This window comes from Micromys minutus (assembly GCF_963924665.1).
Source record: "Micromys minutus genome assembly, chromosome: 11".
Taxonomy (NCBI): Eukaryota; Metazoa; Chordata; class Mammalia; order Rodentia; family Muridae; genus Micromys; species Micromys minutus.
Genome location: NC_137980.1, coordinates 19,494,709 through 19,520,100, shown reverse-complemented (window position 1 = coordinate 19,520,100; position 25,392 = coordinate 19,494,709). Strand labels below are relative to the sequence as shown.

Below are 25,392 nucleotides of genomic sequence, written 5' to 3'. Positions count from 1 at the left end.
GCTCTACTCTTAAAGAGATATGCACAGGCAGGTGGAAGTTCATGCAGCTGCCAGAGAGGTTGGTTAGCGTGTTGGTGGGCTGCGTGTCCACTGTGATCATGTGGTCAGAACCTTTGACCTGTGTCAGAGAGGCATGAATGGTCTTATACCTTCCGGGTTATCTAGGCAAGGTAGACTTTGACGGTAATGACTTACAGACAGCTTCCCCAATGCTCATGTTGGTCCTTTGTGGCTTTTGTGGAGTGTCTGAAGTGATAGTATTTCATTATGTATGGAAACGAATCTGAAAGAGTAGAGGTGTGAATACACATGTCCTATATGTGTCACCACACATACATAATTTGAGTATGTCTAGCTCCTTTTCATTTCGCCTTAGGGACATGCTGTATGTAACTTATTGTGCCTTTGTGTTGTGGTAAGAAATTTATATGAGATGCGTCGTGTGGACCGTTTTGAGTATGCATTTCAGCTGCATTAAGCTCACTTGCACCATGCAATATCATCTTGTCCATCTTCAGGGCTGTGATTTTATCTTTCTACATAAAAGTTGCGCATCTCCTGAGTGGTAATTCCAGGGGTCCGCTCTGCTCTCTGCCTCTCTGAATTTAACTCTTTAGGTTCCTCACGTAAGTGGAATGGCGGCAGCGATTTCTTTTGTGATTCACTTAGTTTTCTTAGGGTAAAGGTTTTCCGTCTCACCCATGTTGTAGCATGTGGGAGAATATTACTGCTGTGTACACACGCTGCGTCTGTGGCTGCTGCACTTTGGCTGTCATGAAGCTTGCTTCCCCACTTGGGCTGTTTGTATATAGGACTGCTATGTCCAACTGAGTCCATTTTCCTTTTGGGTGTGTATTAGGGATCGGATTACTGAATCATGTGTTTAAGTTTTTGAAGGGCTTCTATCCTGTTTTCTTGGGGAGAATAATTTTATATAAGGTGGTGACCCTTTTCTATATTCCTTTTACAAACGGGCGTTGGGAATGGACTCCAGGAATTGGTGTAGTAGGCTAGGCAAGCATCCACTACTGAATTTTACCCTAGCCTCCCTTTGTTCTCTGTAACTCTGTAACTTTCTTAACTTTTGTACCCCTTCCTCCATAATGCTGACACTGAATTGTGTGCCGCAGAGGGCTGATGGATGGCTTCCCACCCTAATGCTCATGTTCTTTCTGTTACAGATGCAGAAGTCATGGAGTTGAGCTGCAATGAAGTGCCTCTTTATGTAAGTCCCCGAGCACTGGGCTTGAGGTCCGAGTGCTCCTTCCCTAACTTGAAACCTCGTGAGTGCAGTGGGGGAGAATGTTTTACTTGCTATGGAGTAGAGAACTTTTAAAAACACTCCGAGCATTGCTGTCTAAATTGTGTGGTTTTGTATAGCTTTAAAAAATGGCCTGGCTCCTATTTCTGAAATCTAGGCTTTTATTATTATTATTATTATTGTTGTTATTGTTGTTGTTGTTTAAAAAGCTTTGTGATTTCCAAACTCATTTGGTTTACTTTTATGAGTCATTTTTGGACATTTTATTTTGTCATAATTTTCTAATAGTAAGAAGTGATTTTCTGTGTGTGATTTTTGGAGGGATCTTTTAGCTTTGCACATGAAACAGGAGTTTGGAGAACAAGGGTCAGGTGTCTGAGGAAATGGCGCCCACAGGAACACGGTTTTCGTCATGCCTCCGGCTTATTTCTGAGAGCAGCTACGTGTAGTCTGAACCAGTTGTCTCTTCACTCACAAGATGGCTCAGCGCCGCCTCTCTCCTTCCTTCTGAGGACATGGGCCTAGGCAGAGGATGTGAGTGTGGGTGAAACTGGGGCTAAGAACAGATTATCAAGGAGCCAGAACAATTCAGTCAGAAACCCCAATTGATAAAAAAATTAATCTGTTCATTGACCACCTACCGATCACTACTCAGCTAGGACCCCCCCCCCCTTCCTCTTGTTGCTTGCTCATCCTCTGCCTGCTACACACACACCGCTGTATTCTCGAAAGAAGACAGAATGACATGATTTCTGAAGAATAAAAAGAGCTGCCCACTCAGTTACTCTAGGATCTGCAGTTTACTCTCCAGATTGTGCCTTGCAGATAAAATGTCCCCTGGGCCCTGCCATAATTAAGGGTTAAAAGAAATGGTCCCAAGACTAAGCTGTGAAAGACTCCCCAACCTCATTGCTGCCGCATGCCTGGTTTCTCCCTCTTTCCTGCACTGAGTACACCCTGCTTCCTCTTCCCCCCAAAACAGACAAATCCCCCGAAATAATTCATGTTATAAAAAAACCCACAGAATCTTAGACCTGCCATTCTTCTGCCACAGAGAGAGCAAATGCACGTGTCTGAGGGACACGTTATTTTATTAGTCAGTCGATTAATTAATTAGTCTTTGTTTACATCCAAAGCACTGCTGCTGCTTCCCCTCCAAGTCCCTCCTCACAGAGTTTCTCCCCCTCCCCTTCTCCTCTGAGAGGGTGGTCCTCCATGGGTATCTTCCCACAGTCCCTGACACATCAAGTCTCTGTCAGATTAGGTGCGTCCTCTCCCACTGAGGGCTGACTAGACAGCCATAGAGGCTGAGCTGCATATCTGCTCCATACGTGCTGGGGCCTCGTTTCAGCCCGAGCATGCTTTTTGCCTGGTGTGGTTCAGATTCTGAGAGTTCCCAGGGGCCTAGGTTTGTTGACTCTCTTGGTCTTCTTGTGGGGTTCCCATCTATTTAAGAGGCTTTAATTCTTCCTCCAACTCCTTCCTAAGAGTCCCTGACCTCCATCCACTGTTTGCCTATGGGTTTCTGCATCTGTTTCAGTCGGGACAGCCTCTTAGAGGACTGTCTGCAGGCATAACAGAGTATTGTTAATAGTGGTCAGGGATTGGGGCTTGTCCATGGGATGGGTTTGAAGCTGGGCTGGTTACTGGTTGGCCATTTCCTCAGTCTCTGCTCCAGCCCTGTTCACCTCCCTCTTCCCTCTCCCCCTCAGTTCTCTCTCTCCCTCTGCCTCCTATGATTATGTTGTTGAGCAATAGGTATGTAAATGATCCAAGCATTCACAGGTGAAAACCTTTCCAATTACTAAACATATGCTGATTAAAACAGGAGAATATGCCAAGTAGTATTAATAAGACACAACCTCAGTTCATACGGTTGTTGCACTGCAAAATTACTATGTCACCAATTCTATGGTGTAATCTCCCTCTCTTTTTAGTTATTTTTTTAAGATTTATTTTATATATTTTATATAAGTACACTGTAGCCGTCTTCAGACACACCAGAAAAGGGCATCAGATCCCATTACAGATGGTTGTGAGCTACCATGTGGTTGCTGGAAGTTGAACTTAGGACCTCTGGAAGAGCAGCAGTCAGCGTTCTTAACCATTGAGCCATCTCTCCAGCCCTCCTTTTATTTCTGAAATTATATCCTGGTTCACCTTGCCCTGACAGATTCTATCCCTACCTATCTGTGATCTTGGTCACAGTGGTTCATACTGTTGTCATTTCTGTTTATCCTGTTCGAAATAACTGATTTCACAATGATTTATTTCACTGTGAACTGGCATAAAAAGCTGTTATGTGAAGACAAAGACTTGGAAAGGTCTGTGTGATACATGATAAAATCTGTGTAAAAAAAAAACCAATTTGAGAAGAACCCAATCGATGGCCATATAGTTCTATAGAAGGAAACATGGCGCTTGTAGTGAAATTAAAAATGCATATTAAACATGGTATCCTAGAGTAGATGACATGCATTATATATATTTAACATGGCTGACTCTTCACAGCTCTACACTACATATCTATACTGTGCCCTGCCCTTCTTTCTTAATATTTTGTGTCAATCAAAATCATTGCAGACTGACCTAAGCCAGTTTGGAAGCCAGTCGACCTCAGCCAGTAAGAAGCCAGTAGCATATATTACAGAGAAAGCCACCCTTAAACCAAGTCCCATCAAATGGGCAAAATGCATGTGGCACAGACTCGGAACCAGTGCTGTAGTTTACTCCTGTATCTTGGGGACGTGGCTCTTCCCTGGTCTCCTGTCACCAGATGTTTTGTAAACACAGCTGTCCTCAGTGTTTAAGGAAAAACGGTTTTGAACATAGGCAGAGCTCTTCTTGCCATCATAAACAAAGCATAATAAATTCTTGCCCTGCAAAATAAAGCATAGCCATTACTTCCATGTGTTTGTGTTACATCAGGTGTCATACACGATCTAGAGATGATTGAAAGTATCTGGGAGGCGATGTGGCACTATATGCAAATGCTCAAAGACCATACCTGTTTATATAAAGCCCTTGAGCATCTGCAGCGGGACCTAGAACCCAGCGCCACTACAACTGGCTATCAAGGGGTGAATATTTTCATGTGTTTTGATAGATAAACCATATATATTTTTGTTGTGTTTTGTACACACATTGTCTAAATTAAAACTAGAGTAAGCCAATCAAATGGGAAGCTGTGTTTAATCTCATTATGAGTTCTCAGCCCTATTGACAGTTTGATGTGTACTCTTCCAGGGGTCTGTCTGTGTCTGTGTTGGATTTTATTATGAATCCTCTTAGCAATGATTTCTGTGCTGTAACATTTGCCCAGTTGACTGTGAGGAATCTTCTCTCTTAATTTTGATACCTTTTATGTAGTTTTGACAATCTCGGTAGTTTTAATTAAGATACCTCACCATCACAAAATATGGAGACTTATAAACAGACCAGGATGTTTTCTAAAATTATATGATAATTACACACTCACACAAACACAAACACACACACACATACACACACGCACAAACCTGTGAAATAGGCATTAGTATTTTAAAAACAAAATTTAAAATTTTAGTCACTGCAACAGATTTAAAAAAATAAATTAATTTATGCAAATTGCCTCAAGGAAAATTAGATCATCTGTATAATTTAATAATTTTAGAAGGCAAAAACATCAGTAGAAATGATTCCCTGACCTCTGGTCACAGCTCAGAAAAGAGCACCACATTCAGGTGGTTCTTACAAGTAATTTCTTGATTCCTTTGCTAGGTCCTGACTTAAGTGGGTTCTTGTGACATTCTTACAGTTAAAGTGAACCCCAAGCCCCATGTTTCTATTTCGGCATCACTATGGATAATCTTTTCAAGTACATATTATCTCCATTATTTTGTTTGGATCTGTGAAGAAACTTTCAGTTTTAGCTTCTAAAAGCGGTCTTCTGTTGGGGCTTCTATTTTTCCCTCTTTGCTTTATAGAAGACTATCCAGGGGCCAGCTTGTTTGTTCTTTTGTGTAGATAGGAGCTGAGTTCTGGAAATGGGTTTTCAACTTAATTATGTTTTTGTTGTGTCTAGTTTCTCTTTCTTCCTGTGTGCCAGCAGTTTGGGCTTCCATTATTTTTAAGCTATGCCTTCTGCCTACAGGCCCATTGAGGTAATCTTTTGTGTTTTCCTTTAAGTACAAAAAAAAAAGGACATACAGTGTTTTGTTATTCCACCAGGAATCTATCTCAGCAGGAAATCTGGATGCTGCCTTTCTTTTTGTCTTTAGGAGGTGATTTTTGCCCTAGTCTTAGGGATGGTGGGATATTCATGAACCTCGATGCAGACTCACTCTCGTTTTATGAATGAAGCAAAGCATGGTTGTCCGTTGAAACTCTGTTGTTAGGAAGGAGAAACAGACTGTGGTCAGGTAGGAGGAGTAGAAGCGTGGCCGGACGGGCAGCCAGGAGGGCATCTCCAATGGCGATGTGTGCACTGTTGGGATGCAGGCATTGCAAATCCAATTTGCAGCCTTGGAGCATCTTCCAGCTTCCCCGTTTCCCGCTTCTGTGGGCAAAGGGCCCTCTAGCAGCAGGTCTGCAGAGCCAGGTTCTGCTCTCGGTTTGGATGGTGGTCTGGGCTTCATGTTCATCTTGTCTCTTAAGTGGCTATTGCGGTGTGCATCAAGCTAGGAGAGCTGAAGAGGTGAGGCTCTGGGACGTGTGAGCCTGGGACAGTGTAAAATAGAAGCAGGGCAGCCAATCTGCAATGTTTATTTTCTGGCTTAAGGCTCTTTAACTCTAAAATATAATCTCAGTACAGGAGAGAAAAAAAAAAGGGCAGTATGGTGTATTTTACTTAATATATTGACTTCCAGGTCTATCCTGGAAAAAAAAAGAGCAATTTATTCTTCTTTATGGTTAGATAATGCTTCATTTTTAATGTATACCCCTGTTTTTGGTTTTCTGTTTGTTTGTTTGTTTTGTTTTGTTTTATCCATGGTAATGGGAACCTGGGCTGGTACCGATTCTTTACTGCCCAATAAAGGTGGTGTGCCGGTGTCTCTGCCCTGTGCAGACTTGCTTTCTGGTATCTGTCCAGAGTGGTGCTGACGGCTGTTTGTTAGTTCCACTGTGACAGGAGGAGACCAGTAGGAGGAAAATGGGGGAAAGAGAGGGAAATGGAGACTGGATATGATGTAGGTACATTCCACACACATATGTAAAAATACATATGGTGACCAGCGGCTGCTTTGCTTCTAGATTCTGCGAAAATAAACCTTGTCGCATTGCTGTCCTGCAAGTTCAGATCCACTTAATGTCTAGAATTTCGTCTTGATGATTGTGACAATGATGAAATTGGGATTTATTGGCTTATTTTTATTTTCCAAAGCAGTATGCTAAAAATTTTTTTTTTTACCTTACGTTTCTAAGAACAAAAGACTTCATTTCTGTCTTTTCTCTAATTCTGGTCACTCCACAGAGACCTGTACAACATGTGCAGAGGTGCACCAATGTCTTTGTGGAGTCTTGTCAGCTGGTCCCTGTCATGAGGTGCTACTGATGAACTGGAAGGGTAGGGTTCTCTCTACATGTTGTATGGTTGGTTGGTTGGACAGTGACAATCTCTCAGTAGCTCACTGTCAGTTAAATCTAAGTTAATCTTCTATTCCTGTTGCATGTTCTGTTGATATTTTAATTTTATTTGGAGTCTCCATCCTGCTGAGGGATGCTGGGTGTTCTGAGCTCCTTGATTATCTTAAATAAAGTTTTAATCTAGTGTTTAGACCGGATCCATACCTTAGGTAGCTGAGCTGAATCCTCCTCCGTCAATCTTCCCAACAGTCTGGATCTTCTAGCCGATGTTGATATCTGGCTGCGTATACTCTCTAGGGATTAGCCTTTTGTTGGGGGTCTGAGGACAGGTCCCAGGCTGTGAGGTTGGACTGTTTGAGTCCCAGGGCCATTTCCTAGCTCTGGAAAGAAGCTTCCTATTGAGGCAGTGAGTGACTTGCTGGCTTTGTTCTGGCAGACACCTCCTTCCGGACTCCCACAGAGGCCCACCAACTTCTGGTTCCTGCTGAAGGAAATCCTGTCCTGAGGCCTGCCCTTTCTCTGCCTGTAGTTCTGCTTCCCCCATGACTGGCCTCTCCTGTCGCTTAATAACCCCCACTCCTGACTGGCCTTGCGCGACCACATCATCTGGGAATCTTTGATTGAGCACAAGTCACCCTCAGTTTGCTGATGAGGAGGTTAAAAGCGCCAACATGGAGTGACTTGCTTCACCATGTCGACTCAACTGTCTTGGAACTGTGACTGCACACTCTGCACTAATATATATACAATTATATTATAAATATATACTATACAAAATAATATATAATATGTAAATATGACATTTACTACCAATATAATTTCAATGCATATTTAATTTAAACTTATAGTTTAATATAATTTTAATATAATATAAAATATTATATAAACATATCATATAGAATATTATAGCAAAATATTATACAATATATTTATATTAACTTATATTAGAATATATAAACATTAAATTATAATATATAATGTATAATATTTTATATTATATATAAGTATATATTTGTATATATATTTTCCATAATATATATTTGCTTAGTTAGTGGCAAATTATTCAATGAGTTTGGGGTTTTCCCACCTTAAGTGGTGGATAAATGACAGCGACTGTCCCAGCCATCGCTCAGTCACCAGAACCTCACTTTCTCAGGCACTCAAAGGTGCTGATTGGGCCATTCTCGCCCTGGTGTCTTCCTTGATCTTCCTAGTATGAAAGTGATGGTATTTCCTGGTCCTTCAAGTGTCTCAGTCTTTTCTCCTCTTTGTCCTTGAGGGGAGTGGTAACTGTGTCTCTCTTAAGCTCTAGCAAAAGGCTTGACTTACAAGCCCAATAGAACTCCTCCATTAGCTTCATCTCTATCCAAATTCCAGAGTACACGTGGCTTCTGAACACAGTGAGGCTTCTGGGGAAAACCTGACGGGGAAGTACATGGGGGTCAGAGTGTCGGGGCTATGGTGTCTTTTCAAATGTGTGCAGCTGTTTCTGGCTTAGAGAATGGAACCAGGAGAGGCTTCTCTTGGAGTCAACCTTTGGGCCACAGGTGATTGCTTTGTGCAAGTTCTCAGCGAATGTGTGGATGCTGTGTGTGTTCTTACTTAGACACAGAGGCTTCAGTGTCTTCCTGTCAGTTGCTCTGTTGGGAATCCCTGCTGGTGTTGTTTAAGCTGGGCTTCCTTAAGTTGACCTGCTTCAAGAAACTCTTGCTTAAAGCTAAGTTAGATTGAGCTTTTCCCACTCTCTCTTCTTGGGCTGCCTTTAAATTCCTTTTCCTTAAAGCTGTTTTCTTTTCACCTGCTTGCTTTCAGAAGAGTCAAATTCCAAAGCAATGACATCATAGCCACAGAGCAAAGAAGTCCATAGGCGACTATTTCGGTTTGCCTGGCCAGCAGCCATTTTGCCAATCCCTGCAGTGCCTGAAAAGGAGTTCCCATCTTTAAGCTTTCAGATTTTTAAGTACTAGGTGTTCTAAAGTCTGCATCACCTAGCTTCCCTATGTCAGTGACCCTCTCACAATCCTGGGTAATATGCGCCTTAGCATTTTAAATAATTGGAAGGAATGGACTGAGTTTTTAATTACATTTAAACATTTCCCCATGTGTGCACATTTGTATATGCACATATGGGGTGGGGAGACACTTACCACATGTGCATAAGGAAGTCAGAGGGTAGCTTGTTCCAGGAGTTGGCTTCCTCCTTCCACCATGTGGGTTTCCCAGTTGGGATTCAGAGCATTAGGCTAGTACCTGATGGATGCTAGTACCTTTGGCCTAGCAATTTGATTTTTAAACAGAAGTTGCCGTCTAAGGGGACAGTTTATACCTGATGGTTTAAGTCTCAATGGGGAGAACCTTAGTAGAAGAACCGAGATGTGATCTGGTCAAAGTGTCTTATTTAGGTGTTCTGGAAGGATTACCCTTCCCCACTTAGAGTGTGCGTGGTTTAGAGAAGTCGTTTTAGTGTTTGCTCATCTTCCTCTTCATAATTTGGCACAGTCTGACTTGAAGTCTTTTGTTTTGATGGAAGCCAATCATAAAAAAGTCATACATTCTTTTTCTTTAAGGTGTTTTTCCCCTTTAAGCCTTCATTCAGCTCCATGTACTATACTATTAGAGAGCGAGCAAAGAAAAAGAGGCCCGGGCTCTGGTTTACTTAGGAATGAGGAGACCACAGTGAGAATTCCAGGTAGTGACACGTATGAAAACAGCCAAGTGCTGTGCTAAGGAACTGCACTGCTGTGCTGGAGAATGGTGTGTGTCTCTGCATGTGTAAGTACATGAACACATACGTGTGTTATTAGATAGACTGAGCCTGTAGGTTCACTATAGGGAAACCAGAAGGCAAAGGTCCTGGGAGAGGGCATGAACTCCCGGTATGAGAGGAGCAGCAAAAGGTTAGTGTGGTCAGTGCTTTGTGAAGAAGGCAGGTGACAGGTCGGAGGTGAGCGAGGCCAGGTCAAGAATAGCTGGAGCTATGGGGTAACACAGAAAGTATGGGTGCAGGCTCCACAGAGGATTTGTCTGGTCTGATTTGTGATGGAAGCGCTCCGTTTGGCGTTCCTGGCCTCCTGCTTCTTCACGCCAACATCCCAGAGCTGTGTGTGAGGTTCGCTTCCTGCTCTAGCTGTGTGGTTCTCTCCAGAGTTCTCTCTCTTCTTCTAGGTCAGCTCATTCTTCTTCTACTATGCCTCCTTGAATACACCCACATGTGGCCTTCCTGCCCTGCCCCCTGCCCAGGACGCCTCTTCTCTTTCCATGGAGTCTGTTTGCCATTATTCCTCGGTTATCCAGCCTTCACTTAAAACCCAGATGGTGACTGTTTCTTCTTAAAAAATCATTTTTCAAGTTTCTCTGTAAAGTAGCCCTGTTCCCAGCTTCCTGATTTTTGTTACCAAACACCAGTCTCCCAAGTGTCCCATGAAAACCACATTTTTTCCCCGAGTCTTCCTAGATCTTTGCAGTTGGCACATCCATAGCCCCCCTCCCGCCCCCAGTATTGGGGCTTCCCCTTTCTGTCCTTGACAATGTCCCCAATCCACTTTTGGATTGTTGCTTTAGCTCCTGCAGAGTTTCTATTTGCTTTGATTTTTTCGAGGCCTTCATTCATCTCCTGGATCCCGTTGCTGCCGTATCTTCTCCTGTTCTGATTAGACAACTCCACTCTCTGCCTCCACGAGGCTGTCTTCGCTTAGCATCTCTCCTCTTATTTCCCTGGCTTCCGCCAAGTCCCTCCGTTCTACTTTTACCACATCCTAATTAATTCCCATGGTATTCCGTGCACTTCAGTCTTCCTGTGGATTGTTGACCGAAGGGGAGCAAACTGCTCTGACTTTGTATAAGGCCATTGGAAGAATGGCTGCGTCCCTTTCCAGGAGGGTCCAGTTGGCAAGACGGCTGCTGAAAAGTGAAGGTGATGGGACGTTAGAAAGCACACACACTAGACGTCCTAGCCATACACTCTTTTCTTAGTTTCTCTCAAATGCCAAGTTGAGAGAAACTATCTTGGTGCCGCTGCTTCCTTTCTGGGCTCCTGCTTCCTCTGCCTTTGTGTAGCTGAGGTTATCCCACACAGGCTTTAGCTAAAGTGCCATACTGTCTGTGAAGTCCTGAAGACATACGTTCTGCTTTACATTTTGAAGGACTTTACTCTTACTGTCAGTTCATTTAATTTCTCACCCATCAAATGTAAAAGCATCAAGACATCAGAAGTTAAAATAATTCTATACACAGATTTCCCTCTACTGGCTGGCTCATTGCTCTTAAGTAGCACATAGTTCCAGTTTAGACCCATCTCATTGGTAGCAACTGAAGCTCACCCAACAGGGGGCTGGGGGAGTAGGCTTTAACATTTCCCCAGACATTTATTTATTTGTGTGTGTGTGTGCGTGTGCGCGTGCACGCGTGCCTGCCACAGGCGAGTAGAGATCAGAGGAAATCTTGCTGGAGTCTCTTCTCCCTTAGGTCCATGTTGGTTCTGGAAATTGAATTCACCTTATGATAGCATCCTCTTTCATTGTGTCAGCTCTAGGACACTTTTATTGTGATTCTTGGTCATCTCTCTCTCTCTGGGTTTCCCCAATATGTATGTGACCACCATTTTTGGGACAACAGTCACTCATTGAATTGATTTATTTACTTTTATATTCCTGGTACACAGCAAAACTTAGGGGAGTCATTCAGAAGGGGCTGTAATCATTTTGGGAGACACATGTCCCAGAGTTTGAGACTTTACTACATTTCTGGGCACTGTGTCTATAAATTTTGTGAGGGAGACAGATACTTGTTGGGGACTAGAATTCAGAAGAGAGGATGTTCTGTTAAGTAGTAGCCCATGAGGAACTCACCTTCTCTAACAGATTCTTATAGACCCCTCCAACTCAGGGAATAGTTTTTATGAGCCAAGTCACATGCACTTGAAAAAAGGCTTTAAAAATGTGTGTGCACATGCACGCACAAGCATATGTGAGTGTTTGTGTGCATGTGTGTGCATGCATAAGCATGTGTGTGTGTGAGAGACATGTATGTGCATACCTGCAGAATTCAGAAGAGGGTGTCAGATCCCCTGGGGCTGGAGTTTCAGGGAGTTATAAGCAGCTCAATGTGAGTGCAAATGCCCGGTCCTCTGGAAGAGCAGAGGCATGAGCTTCTGGTTCCTCTCTCTGGCCCCACACGAGCACTTTACAGAACAACAGCTCTTAGCATTCTTCAGTAATATTTCCCAATATTCATAGCTAATTTGATCCACAACCCTGTAAAAAACTGAGCCACTATCTTGCCAGTTTAGGACATTGTGTGGTGTTTTACAGTGTTTTCTCATTAGCTAGTTCCCTAGAACCTCACAGAACTGATCATCGTCAGTGATGCTGGGTGGCCAGTCAGGACATCGGTGCTCCCATCCATTGGCTGCATAGACTTCGTGTGCTGGGTAGTGAATTGCAGGTGGGGAGAGATGATGAGGCCTACCTTTGTGTCTTTTAGAAAAGGAGAATAAACTTACAAATACAAAACTAGATAAAAAGGGAGCATTTATAATGAGAAATTAGAAAACAATAAAAGCTGGCAAATTCCATAAGTTGAAATTCCTAAGTCAGTTGCTTCGTGTCTAGGTACTGACATGCCCTCCGACATTCCGAGGCCATCTGTGGGAAGAGGAGTGTCTCAGGGGAAGGGCATGGACAGGAAGCAAACATTACCAATTGCAGCTAAAGTGTCGGCTCTCCCTCTGCTCGAACCACCCTTACCACCCCAGAGAGTGATTTTAATTATTTTCTGCCATGTAATTCACACTAAACGCTTTGAACAAATAGCAGATTATTATAAGCTTATTATTATTATTATTATTATTATTATTATTATTATTATTATTATTATCCCCATCACCTGCTGTATTCTGCTGGCGTCCTGGGACTACTTCAGCCTTGTGCAGGTCAATTTTGATTGCACTCTGGAAGTTGTTTCTAGTTGCGGATACATTGCTCAGGTCAGGGTCCCTTCCAGGGTTTGGAAGATACCTTATGAACTAGAGCCCCTAGCTTTACAGACAGAGGGAAAATGGGCTGTCTTGCCCTTGAGTTTCCATAATCAGAGAATCCATCAGCATGGTCACTGTGACTCAGGGCTGCATAGATACACACTGAGCTTCCTTCAGAAAGTACTTCTCAGGACGGCTTGTATAGGGCTGGTTTTAGTTCTATGAGGGCAGTTAACCAGTGAACATTAGGAAAAGTTTCCAAAGAGATCATGTGGCCAAGGGATGAAGCATGTGTTGACTGAGCCAGAGGGCTTTAGGGGAGCAAGGATCATAGGCTGAAACAAGCCATTTCACCTCCAGGTGTCACAGGGTAAAGTGACCTTGAAGCAGGTTGCCTGCAAACTGTAGTTGACTGCTCCTGTGATGTTCCACTCCTTCTTTGGATTCTTGACTTAATTTTGCAAATTTCGTTTCTTTTAAGTCTAGAGGATAAGGAAGGTGGCTGTGGAGCTATTGAGTAGACTTGGCCAGGATTTCTTTTCCAGAGGTAGGGGGAGAGGGAGAGGGAGAAGGTTTGGGAGAGAGAGGGAGAGGGAGAGGGAGAAGGAAAGAGGGTGGGGGGGGGGAGAAGAAAGAAAAAGTGGGAGAGAGAGGGGATAGGAAGAGAAGGAGTCAGAGGGCATTAAATAATAACTTTCGGGGGGGGGAGGCAGGGTGGAAGAAGGGGAGGGAGAGGGATTCAGGACCAGTTGCATATGGAGATCAAAGATTGAAGTTTTCTTCTCCAAGACACCAAAGACTTCCATGTCCGTGTGAGATCAGAAGGGATAGGATTGTGGAAGCAGCCCAGGGAGGACCCAGTCTCTGTGGGTGACCTGGGTGTAGGAAGTACAGAGCAGAGGGCGAGGTGACCACAGGGGCATTGGCAATGGGCGTTACTGAGACAGAGCCCACCTGAACGTTTCACACAGCCGTTTATCGTTTCAACTCCATCTGTGGTTACCGGAAACAAATTTCTAGAACTGGGAAGCACGGCTTCTTGTAATTCTCCAGAGAACAAATAACAAAAGGCCCACAAGGAATGAACTGACGTGATTACTGAAGAAATCATATTCAGCAGAGGTTTTCATGAGACGATGTAATAGCTTGTATGGATAAATCATGACTAACTAATTTGAATATGCTTGACTATTCATAGGTTAGTTAGGGGAATGTGTAAGTCAAAAAGGATTCATCAACTGTTACCACTTCTCACTATGACATAGTATACGAAAAGGACGAGATGTATTTTGGTAAGTAACTGAAATGTTTTGCATAAATTGAAGTAAACTCACGCAAGGATGGGTGACATTGAGTTGAGTGACTTTTGGGTGGGAAGTTTAAAACCTCATTTGATATTGAGAAGCTGTCTCTTTTGATCTTGACCTGTGACTTCATGGCTCTTGACCTCCTTGTGCGCAGTCTTCATAAGATAATCGAGGTGTCTGAGAGGAGTCAACTGTGCTTAGGATCACTGTGTACCAGGAAAGTGTGGGGCTGAGCCCAATAGTGAACAATGCACAAAATCATGTGTTTGACTTCACGCTTACAGACACGTTGGTTTCCACCCAGAGCACCTTATGTCTTTATACTGGATAGCTAGAGTTGTTTGAACATAGATATAAAATGGTTAAACACTCTCTACCGTAGAAGATACAGTGTCAGAATCCCTCCCTAGAGAGAAGGAGAAACCTTGGGGTGGCAGATAAAACTAGTGCTCATGGCCAAGAGTGACCTGAAAGGTGGTCAGTGGGGCTGTTCCCGGTGGAGGTTGAAGTGAGAGGAACTGGGAAATGGCCACATGCAGTCCTGTGTCAATGAATGGAAAGCCACTGGATTACATGAGGTTTTTTGCTTTTCTGAACTGAGGGCTCACCATTTCAACCAGATTTGACGCAAGGCTCCCAGAATTTTTTGTCACCTGCTGTGTATACTTCTAACCTCTCTTCTGGGATTATAGATATGCTCATCTTTTCTACATAGGCTCTAGGAATCTGAACGCGGGTCCTCATTCATGTGTGCCTAGCACTTGGGCCCCATTTTCATCATCTTTGAGTGTAGTTCAGTGGCACTAAGTACATTCACATGGTTAGTCATCCATCCCTGCCACATATCTCTGAGGTGTTTCCTCTTCTCCATCCGGAAGTCCTTATCCACTAAGCACCACCAGTAGCCCCAGTCCCTCACAGTCCCTGGAAGCCACCATTGTCTTTTTTTTTTTTTTTTTTTTTTTTTTTTTTTAAGTCTCTATGTACTTGGTTACTCTAAAAACACTGATGCATGAATGCTGGTTCCAGTTCTTGCTTTTGAGTAGATATCTAGAAGCAGAATTGCTCCTTTTTGTGGTAAATGAATAAATACTTAGCTATTTGCAGATAGGCCAAATTGTGTCCCACAGCAGGTGCGTGGGTTCACCCTCACCAACACTGCACAGGATGCCTATTTTTCTCCCCCGATGTCTCCACAAACACCGATTTTACGTTTGTGTTTTGCTTTGAATGAAGACATCCTGATGGGCGGGAAGAGGTGTGGTATAGCTTTTGGGGACGATATTGCAGATGGGCGTCATTAGTGTCTGGCGTTCTCACTAGAGTTCCCCAAAGCTTTATACACTTGATCTTAGCCAAAAGGCAGGGTCGTAATCCTCAACCTCTTCACATCATAACCCACTTTTAAACTCACTCGGGGTAATGCTAGTGTCATTTCCTTATCTCCATGGCACAAGGAGCGTCCTCCATTGCTGTGTAGATTTGGATTCCGATTTGCAATATCAGGCTGCATGGTGAGTTCCGTCAGCTACACAGACTCAGCCCAGTTCCGGTGGGATGCCCTGCTCTTTAGGTTGAATCCACTGTGTGTCTTTATGTACACCAGTGTCTGCATTTAGAGTCATTTGAATCCTCCTGGAAAGCTGGTCTACAGAGCAGAGAGCTTGAGAGAGGTGTTCATTATTGTACACATGGCTGTTGTGCAGATTGCATCATAGGTGAAGCTTAAGCAGGCAAGGCATATGACATTCTAGGGCTCTAATTAGGCTTACTCTTCATTCTAAACCCTGAGTGTGAATTTTGGGGGAGGGAGAGCAGGACGGACTCTAAGGAGGCAGGGTCAGGGGAGATCCTGTTTCTGGCTGGTTTTCCTGTAGTGTGAGTCCCTGCCCCCTCGTAGGTCATGTGTGCAGACATGTCATCCCTACAGGCTGACTACTACAGGAAGGGACTGCTTAGTGCTTCTTAGAAAACAGCGTACAAACCAGGGGCTGCCTGAACTGTCACCTCATAGCAGGTTTCAGACTGAGCGTGTGCCCTTGCTGTGACCACTGCTTAACTCTGAGGAAGTCAGAGGAGTGAGGGCTCAGCAGAGGGTCCTCTGGTCACCACAGCTCTTCAAGATGGGACAGAGTTTCTGACTTATATCATCTGACTCCACATTTGTTCAGAAAAGCTCCTTGGCTAGAGGAACAGGAATAGCCCCCGAGAGGAAACATGAAATCAAGGTTATTTTTATTAGCCTCTGGTAGGCTGTTCAAAGGAAGGTCACTCACAAAAAGCAGGCTGAGATGCAGAATAGCCTGGACAATGATTTTGATTTCGCTGCATGAAGATTACGCTTTCTGCAGAGAAACAGCGTTATATGAAGCTTCAATTCAAATCCTCCACGGTTCATTTGATTTTTCACCCAAAGGGGTCGGAGAGCATCTGGTCCTGAGCTTGATGCTTAGTCCTGGTTCTGGCTTTGAGTTTGCCTTTTGGTCCTGGTAAAGAGGAGCTCTGCGCCACTAACTTAGGCCTTGAATGATGACTGCGTACAGAAAGATAACATTTAGTCTTAGGTTTGCAGCTTTCACAGACGGTCTAGATCAGCCAAGAACTCCAGGGAGTATCCCGTCCCCCCATGTGTCCTGGGGGAGAGTGGAAGCGGAGGTGTACAGGAAATCAAGATGCTGTGGGACACACTGCTCCCCTGTAGGTTCCACTTCCAGCCCCTCTGATCTCTCTCCTTGCTGTTCCTGCCTGTCCGCAGCAAATCGGATTTTTGGGCATGCTCGTAAGTGATGTGTAGCCGCGACTTGACTGAATAGGGGTATGTGCCCTGTGAGGACTTTAAAGGTAAAGTCCTAGGGTCCAGAGCTGCCTTCTCTATGCAAACTGGTGCCTGAGTTAGGATCTCATCTGTTTCATGAGATCCGGCACGCCTGCTGACCTGGGTCCTCTGCCGAGAATGTGGGGATTCCCTGTTGCCCCTCAAGGGAGATCACCCGTGCCCTGCATGAGCCCCTGGCTAGAGCTGGACTTGGCAGGCGATATCCTTCTGAGGTTTTGCCAGTCCTAGTTGGTCTTATCTTAGATTATAGCTGTCTGTGACCAGACCAGAGCGGAGAGGCAGATGGAGAAATCTGAGATACGGAGGGTGCTTTTGCTCTGTGGTTACGGTACCGCTGTACCCATGTCAGCTGCGTGTAGCGGGTGATAAGCTGGTGGCTGTGGTTTGGCCACTCAGAGTCTGGTGAAGATATTAGTTCTGCCTCTGTCCAGGAAGTGGCTATCCTAATCAGTGAGAACTAGGAGGGGGCTGGCCCGTGAGCCGACACGGGAGTTCTAGCTGATAAGACCTCAGAGAGCCCTTGGGACTGAATCTGAGCAGATATTGGGAGATTCCCCCATGCAAATACAAGCTTTGTCATAAGTACTGCTGAATGGAGTCTTATGTTCAGTTTAGTTTAACCATTCCTGACTAAAATGTAGAGGCAAACTCTCAGATTATATATATATATATATATATATATATATATATATATATATATATATATATGTGTGTGTGTGTGTGTGTGTGTGTGTGTGTGTGTGTGTGTGTGTATGTATGTATGTATGTTTTTTTTTTATTTGAAAAGTGGTTTGTTTTTATTTTTGAGATGAGGTTTTGCTGTCTTGGCCAAGTTGTACTAGAACCTTGGTAGTTCAAGCCAGCCTCCTGCCTCAGAGTTCTTACTGGCTGGTACTTCAGGTATATATTAGTTCCATATCTCACCTTACAAAGTTGGTTTTAACATATATCACATTTGATTCTCTTTGGAGAATAACTTTCCTGGAACAACAACAAAAACAATAAATTCATTAGCACCACTCCAATTGAATAAAAAACAAACAAAAGCAAAGAGATTACCTTCCTCCTTTTAAATGAAGAACGAACTGTATATCTCTGGGAAATGGCAGTTACTGGCGCTTCCTCTAGCCATGGATGAGAATGCTTTTCTGACTCTGGTCTATTCTGGTATTTATTCTCTGTTTGAATTATTTTCTCTGACAGTGAGGATCTTCCCTATCACTGTCTACAGTGAATTTAATTATTTCTTCAGCAGCGTTCTTGTTAGATAGTTTTGGAGTGTGCTGACCTGGGTCCCGGTGAGTCTGTAAGTTTGTCTATTGGAAGACAATCCCCATTCTACTTTTCTCCGCCTCGCAGTCAGTCAGAGCACAGAGGCTGAGGCCAGCCGCCTTCCCCACGCCTCTTTCTAAGTGGTCATGTCATGCATCTGAAGGACGGTTAGCTCATTGCTCCTTTTTGTAGTCCATCCCAGGATCTCCCACAGTCCTGGATGGTTTTATTTTAATTACATGTGACAACATAAGTTTTCTGTATTGTAGAGTTCTGTAAGTTTGTCAAAACAGTCTTCCACCAAGCAGTTCCGCCAGCTCTCTTGTTTCTTATACCAGCCCTGTTTCCAATGCCTATCAAGTGTTCTTCTCTCCCCCCTCCCTCCCTCCCTCCCTCCCTCCCATTTCTGTATTTCTTTTTTTTCTGTATATTCATTTATATTTTTTATTGTATATATTTTATTTACATTTTAAATGTTATCCCCTTTCCTGGTTTCCCTTCCATAAGCCCCCTATCCCATCCCCCTCCCCCTGATTCTATGGGGGTGTCCCCTTACCCACCCATCCACCCCTCCCACCTCCCCACCCTGAGATTCCCCTACACTCCCCTCTGTTTTTCAAGACGGATTTTTTTCTGTGTAGCTCTGGCTGCCCTGACACTCACTCAGTAGACAAGGCTGGTCTTGAATTTAGAGATCCACCTGCTCCCTCCTTTCTAGTGCTGACATTAAAGGTGTACACCACCAGTGCCTGACTGGCTTTCTTTCTACAGTCTTCCTTTTTAAAGACTGTATTATATTCCAAGTCATATAATATATAACTTTTAGGAATATGGTTTTTTGAACTTATCAAAATGCATGTGAGATTCAAGTGTGTGTGTGTGTGTGTGTGTGAGAGAGAGAGAGAGAGAGAGAGAGAGAGAGAGAGACAGAGAGAGAGAGAGACAGAGACGGAGACAGAGACAAAGAGACAGGGAACTATTTCTTTATGCCATTGTATAGAAGCATTCCCTTGTATGGATACACCACAGTTTAAACAGTCATCTATTAGAAACCCGGGTTTATAGATGAAGCTGCTTTAAGTATTTACATTTAGATTTTTATGGGAACACAGGTTTTCAGTGCACTTGGTTATAATATGGAGATCTCAGAGGCTTATTATCAGCTGGGTTTAACCATTAAAACACTACAAAGCAGTTCTCCCTAGTGGGCCGTATCCCTTTGTATTTTCAGCATCAGTGAGAACACATGACTCCAGGTGTCCCACGTTTACACGTTCAGTGTTGGGTTCACTTTATTTTAGCTAGACAGTGGTGTACAGTGATACTTTGTCATGTGAGTTTGTTTTCTTGTCGAAATGGGGACTGGCTTTGTTCAGCTCCTTTGCTCAAGTGACCTTTGTACCAGCCTCTGGCTGCTGGGACTGCAGCTGCCCGTGACGCAGCTTCTCAGTATTGCCAAACACTGTCTTGTGCATACCTGACTCCAGTGTGTTTGCTTTGATTAGTGCCTGCAGCCACGTATTTCCCTTCCCCCCATTTTATATTGGCTCACTTGTTTCCCTGGCCATTGTAGCTACCTTCAGACACACCAGAAGAGGGCATCTGATCCCATTACAGATGGTTGTGAGCCACCATGTGGTTGCTGGGATTTGAACTCAGGACCTCTGGAAGAGCAGTCAGTGCTCTAAACTGCTCTCTCTTTAGCCTTGTAAAAGTTTTTAAATATTTTATATTTCTTCAGTTGTGTGATTTATAAGTTTTTTTTTGTTTTTTTTTTGTTTTTTGTTTTTGTTTTTTTGGTCTATATGGTTCATTGTTTTCAGGACATTCAAGGTGGTTATGTTTTTTTTTTTTTTTTTTTTTTTTTAAGTGAGTCTAGTTTTACTGAGCTTATTTTGTTCTTTGGCATTATTACATGTTCTTTGAGTGTCTGTAACTGACAAAGTATGTGCTAGGGTGACAATTTGGGAGTCAGAGGATTTCATTTTCCTTATCACTACTTGGGTACTGGGTTTGAACTCATGTTGTGAGGCTTAGCAATAGGCACCATTACTGGCTGAGCCATTTTGCTGACCCTGAATGTTTTCTTTTATGTGTCATATATTTGGTGCTGTATGTAAATACTTTTTGTCAAACATGGGATCCTGCTGATTTTCTTATTTTCTTTTAAAAATCTTCAGTTTTGCATTTACATTGAAATCCATGATGCTGTGGAGTTAAATTTTAACACTAAGTATGTGCTAACAGTCTTTTGAATTCACATTTCAACTGTTACAATGAATTGTTACAGTACAATTGTTCAGTTGAAACAATGTATCTATTACTCAGCACCATTTGTTGACAAGATCTTTTTTTCTGTATTTAACTGCTGTTACAATGTATGACTATAAAAATGTCTTCTACATCCAAAGAGACTGGAATTTGCTGGTCCCCACAGCTAGAATAAATAATAGACCAGGATGTCATTTAAGACCACCATCCTACTGTGTACTCAGCCTGTTTGTTTAACACATTTTTTTTTTTTTTTTAAGAAAGCAAAGTAACCAACCTTACTTGCCTTGGGCCTAGTTTCTGTTATCTGGACAGAAATGGTTTCTCCTTAAGTACCCTGAACACATTGTGCTTGTGGGATGCTAAGGGGGGGAAAGTGATAAGTAGTCCTGTCCTGTTTTGTACTGAAGTGAGGTACCAAATGAGAATCTCTTTATTGCTATTCACCTTTCTTTACCTCTTGGTACAATGGATGTTTTTTGTTTTTCTTCTCCATGATCGGCTTCGTATCTACAGGCCCAGGCCCAGGGTAGGTCCTGCTAAAGCTTGCCTGATTTCTGCAACCAGGCAGGGTCTGAGGTTTCCTGCAGTTTATGTAGAGCTCTTCCTTGTTAGCCAGTGAGAAAAAGTTCCAGATAAGTATCTGGAAAAGGCAGAGATTTCAGTGAGCTTTCCCCCGAGCTCTCAGCATGCTGTGTACACAGGACGGAAGAGTCCTCACGCAGCAGCTACTGGGGCAGAGGCACGTTTTCACTGGTCACCTTCCAGGCTCACTACCCAGCACGTGGGCTGACCTTCTTTCTCCTTGTCTTTCTCAGGCTCATTGCCCAAGCAAACCAAAGATCAGTTCCAGCCACTCAGACGGCAATCAGTGGGTTGTACAACACTATAACCCTGTTCTGAGCCTGGATATTGTTATTTTGTGTATTGCTCCATTGAAAGTAATATGTAAATATAAACACAATGAGCATTGGTAAGAGGGGTTCCCTGGTTTATCATTCCTTGTAGTAGCCCCACATATAATGCTATATACCCTTTCCCATTCATTAGTAAATGGAGACAATGTAATAACCTTAAAGGAATCAATTCAGTTTCTAGGTAGGGAGTGTATGTTTATGAACACATTGGATAATATTGCTAGTATTTTAATTGTGGGAAAATTTTTTATTGTCAAAGTTTTATCAGTGCCCGGGACTGTTGGCATCTCTGGCTTGTTTTTGCATAAAAAAAGCATCTTAAAGCATTTCTTTTTTGTTTTTATTATATCCACCTCCTCTTTCCCCTCCAACTTCCCTTCTTTCCTCTTGTTTTTTGGCTGCTGATTGGTATTGAGGGTCCAGGACAAAGTGTTAGATCCCAGTAGAGACAGCTTTTCTATGGACACAACTTAACTTGGCCTCTTGGGAGTTTAGAAGGGGGGACTCTGCAGGGACAGGCCATGGTGGACAGTGAGCGTGAGGAGAGGAAATGGGTTACCAGTATCTTTCCAGTCCGTTGGCTTCCAGTCCGAACAAGTAGAGGTTCCTAGTAGAGCTCTCCGAGATGAGGTCATACAGTAAGTGTGAAGCTCTCCGAGATGAGGTCATACAGTAAGTGTGAAGCTCTCAGAGATGAGGTCATACAGTAAGTGTGAAGCTCTCTGAGATGAGGTCATACAGTAAGTGTGAAGCTCTCCGAGATGAGGTCATACAGTAAGTGTGAAGCTCTCCGAGATGAGGTCATACAGTAAGTGTGAAGCTCTCCGAGATGAGGTCATACAGTAAGTGTGAAGCTCACCACTCGGAAGGCTGAAAATGGAAGCATGCCATTTTAGGCATTAGCCAGGATTGCCTGTCCTGAATATGCATTTTGTATAAAGTCACCATGGATTTTTCATGGTGAGTTAAACATTTTCTATTCTTATCTGAAAGGAGGGAATATGGATTATTAATGAGCTCTGGTGGAAGAAAGAAGCCTTGCTCTGTTATTCGTCATGAGTCATGTTTGGCTGTAAGAAGAGGAGGAAGGAAGGGGGGAAGGGAGAGACAACATAAAAGGTAATAGATGTCTTTAAACAGAAATTATTAGTCCATCAGTTCACCGTTGGGGAAAATGAAGGAAGAGGGGAGGATGCACTGGCCTTGGATTTTAGCTGTAAATAGGACAATTGACTTGGGAGGCCAGGGTCAAGCTGTCTTCCAGCATCGAAGAGTCCGTTCGGCTCCTAAGTATCTTAGTTTCCTCCCAGGGATAAGGAGGATGGTGCTTAGTGGTTGGTCATGTCAAGGGCTTGGGTCAGCAGAGGGCACGCAGTGTAATTCTCAGCATCTTTGGGATCAGTTAGGGAGACGATCAAGGCCATCTGCAAAGCAAGGAAACAAGATGATTTGAATGGCAGAGGATTCAGCCTCGAAGTTTGCATATCTGGAGACGGTGACTTGGGGATGGCAGAGCTTCAGCCTCCGTGTTGGGACCACTAAGGTTGATGAAAAAGCTGAAGGTGTGGAAAAAAAGGTGGTGAAACCAAAACTGAGCATATACCCATCTCCAAGGTACACAGGGCATTGGCATGTGTCTGCTGGGAGCTATCTACCATCAGACCAGGATGCCTGGTTAAGTCCAAGTTCAAAGGGGATGGCAGTGCCAACTCAGACTGTTGAGTGCCTGATGTTCCATGGCATCGTGTGGACATCAACATCTGGGCATACTTCTTTACGTTCGTGTGTTTAAGATTCCACGTGTATGTGTGTTTTGCTTAGATAAATTGTATGCATTAGCTGATTCGATGGGCATGGATCTCCACCTAATATCTTTGCAAATATATCCGTACGTGCCACCTTTGTCCTGACGAAAATTCAGAGCTCCTCCAGCAGCACCAGGCTCTTTTACTGCCCCTCCCTGTCTTCCTACTCCTCCAAAGTAAACTTTGTTTCAAATTCCACTGTCAGAGATTAATTTCACAGAGTAAATATTTGAAGGGAATGCTTTGCTTCATAACAAGCTAGTGTTAAAAGAAAGTAAAGTCTCTCAGACTATGTGGTGTTTGCATGGAGGACTTTATTATTGTCCTTTATATCAAGTGGCTACTCCCTGAGGCTTATTAGCTCCTTAGGGCTCAAAAGGAAAACGCTTCTCCCCTTGGGTGACTCACATCCTTTACTGTAAGCAGTAGAATTCTGTGTTCAGCAGAACAGAATGTAGATAAAAAGGGCTGGAAGCCTAGGCTGAGAAAAGAGGCAGGGACGTTGCGAGGTTCTGCCGTAGGAACTATAGTTTGGAGTCTGCATCCACAAGAGGTGCTCTGGAGCTGGCCCAGTAGCTGAGGTGCTTTGCTGGCTTCCTCCTATGTGGCTTCCTGTAACTCTTGTGTGGTCTCTAAGGATTCAGTCTTTGTGTCATTCTATTCAATCCCAGCCTGGGAAGGGACAGCTGAGCCTAGGTCACATGACTTCCAGGGAGCAGGGGAGGAAACATCCATTGTGAGGTAGGGTCTCTCCTGCCACCAGGACTCATTCACTAACAATGGGTGAGTCCCTCAGAAAGGAAGGCAGTTTGGATGTCTTTCAGACAAAAGAGAAACAAAACTCCTGAGGCAAAGAGAGGTTCTCAACACACTAGGTTTTCTCTTACTGTTATTTTATCACTGCTTCCGTGATGGAGAAAGGGATCCTTACTGTAAAGGTGGATTTTGACGAAAGATTGCAGCATATCCTAATACATTCCAGTGTACAGCACATTATATAGCAGGTCCCAATAAGCTGATCTGTGGATGAGCAGGTCATCACTGGAGCCTCTAATAACCCTTAGATGTGGGGCTTTAGATTTTCAAATAAAGTTGTTCTGGTGTTGTTGAATCTCAGAAAACTTATGCTAATGTTGTAAGGAAAATTTATTTTTTCTGTGACCGAGAGGTGATGTGCCTGCCAATCAGAGTTTCTCATCATGCACTTGAGCTATGTCCCTTACAATATGGGTTGCTTTCAGCTTCATTTTAAGAAAAAGAAGAATCTTGTCTCCTTTAAACTGCATAATCTTTTAGAATAAAGACCAATCTGAATTTGAATCATTTGCTCTTAAGAAGTTGTCTTAGTTAATTGTTTTATTGCTATGATAAGACACATGACCAAGGAGGCAACTTATAAGAGAAAGCATTTAATTGAACTTAGAGTTTCAGAGAATTAGAGTGCATGATTAGCAGGGAAAAGGCATGGTGGCATAAATATCTAGGAGATTATATCTTGATCTGCCAGTAGAAGGCAGAGAGAGCTAATTTTAAAAAATGTGTTTTAAAACCACAAAGCCCACTCCAATGACACACCTATTCTAATAGGGCCACACCTCCTAATCCTTCCCAAATAATTCTACCAACTGGTCACCAAGTAGTCAAACATGAGTCTATGAGGGTTATTCTCACACAAACTCCCACAAAAGGTAAAACCTTCTAAGAGAGTGACAGACTTTTTCCCTCTTAACTAATAAGCTACCATCCACCAAATATCTTTATTTTCTAAGTTAATCCTAACCATTAATTTGTTTCCTAACGTAATAATAATGCATTACCTGAGAATTAATGCCTTGTGACAATTTCTCCCTCATTAGTTGAAAAGATTGGTCCAGGAGAACCCCTCAAATATTAAAATCTGTACGTGTTCTAGTCTTGTAACATATCTGCATAGATCCTATCTATCTATCTATCTATCTATCTATCTATCTACCTATCTATCTCCATCCATCCATCCATCTATCCATCTATCCATCCATCAATCTATCTCTATCTATCTATCTATCTATCTATCTATCTATCTATCTATCTATCTATCTATCTATCTATTATCTATCTATCTATCTCCATCCATCCATCCATCCATCCATCCATCCATCTCTATGTTGTCAATGCTGAGCCATGAGCCACGACCTTGTAAATGCT

At 43.2% G+C, this 25,392-nt stretch overlaps 1 protein-coding gene across 1 annotated transcript in view; it reads left to right on the top strand.

Moving 5' to 3' along the window:
* The first annotated feature begins 1,185 nt into the window (after positions 1-1,185).
* Positions 1,186-25,392, top strand: part of ARHGEF28 (Rho guanine nucleotide exchange factor 28) — a 223,795-nt gene continuing 199,588 nt past the window's right edge. The window contains exon 1 of the mRNA XM_080924751.1: positions 1,186-1,225. Coding sequence (XP_080780877.1) covers positions 1,193-1,225 — 33 coding nt within the window. The 5' untranslated portion in view covers positions 1,186-1,192. The remainder of the gene's footprint in view (positions 1,226-25,392) is intronic.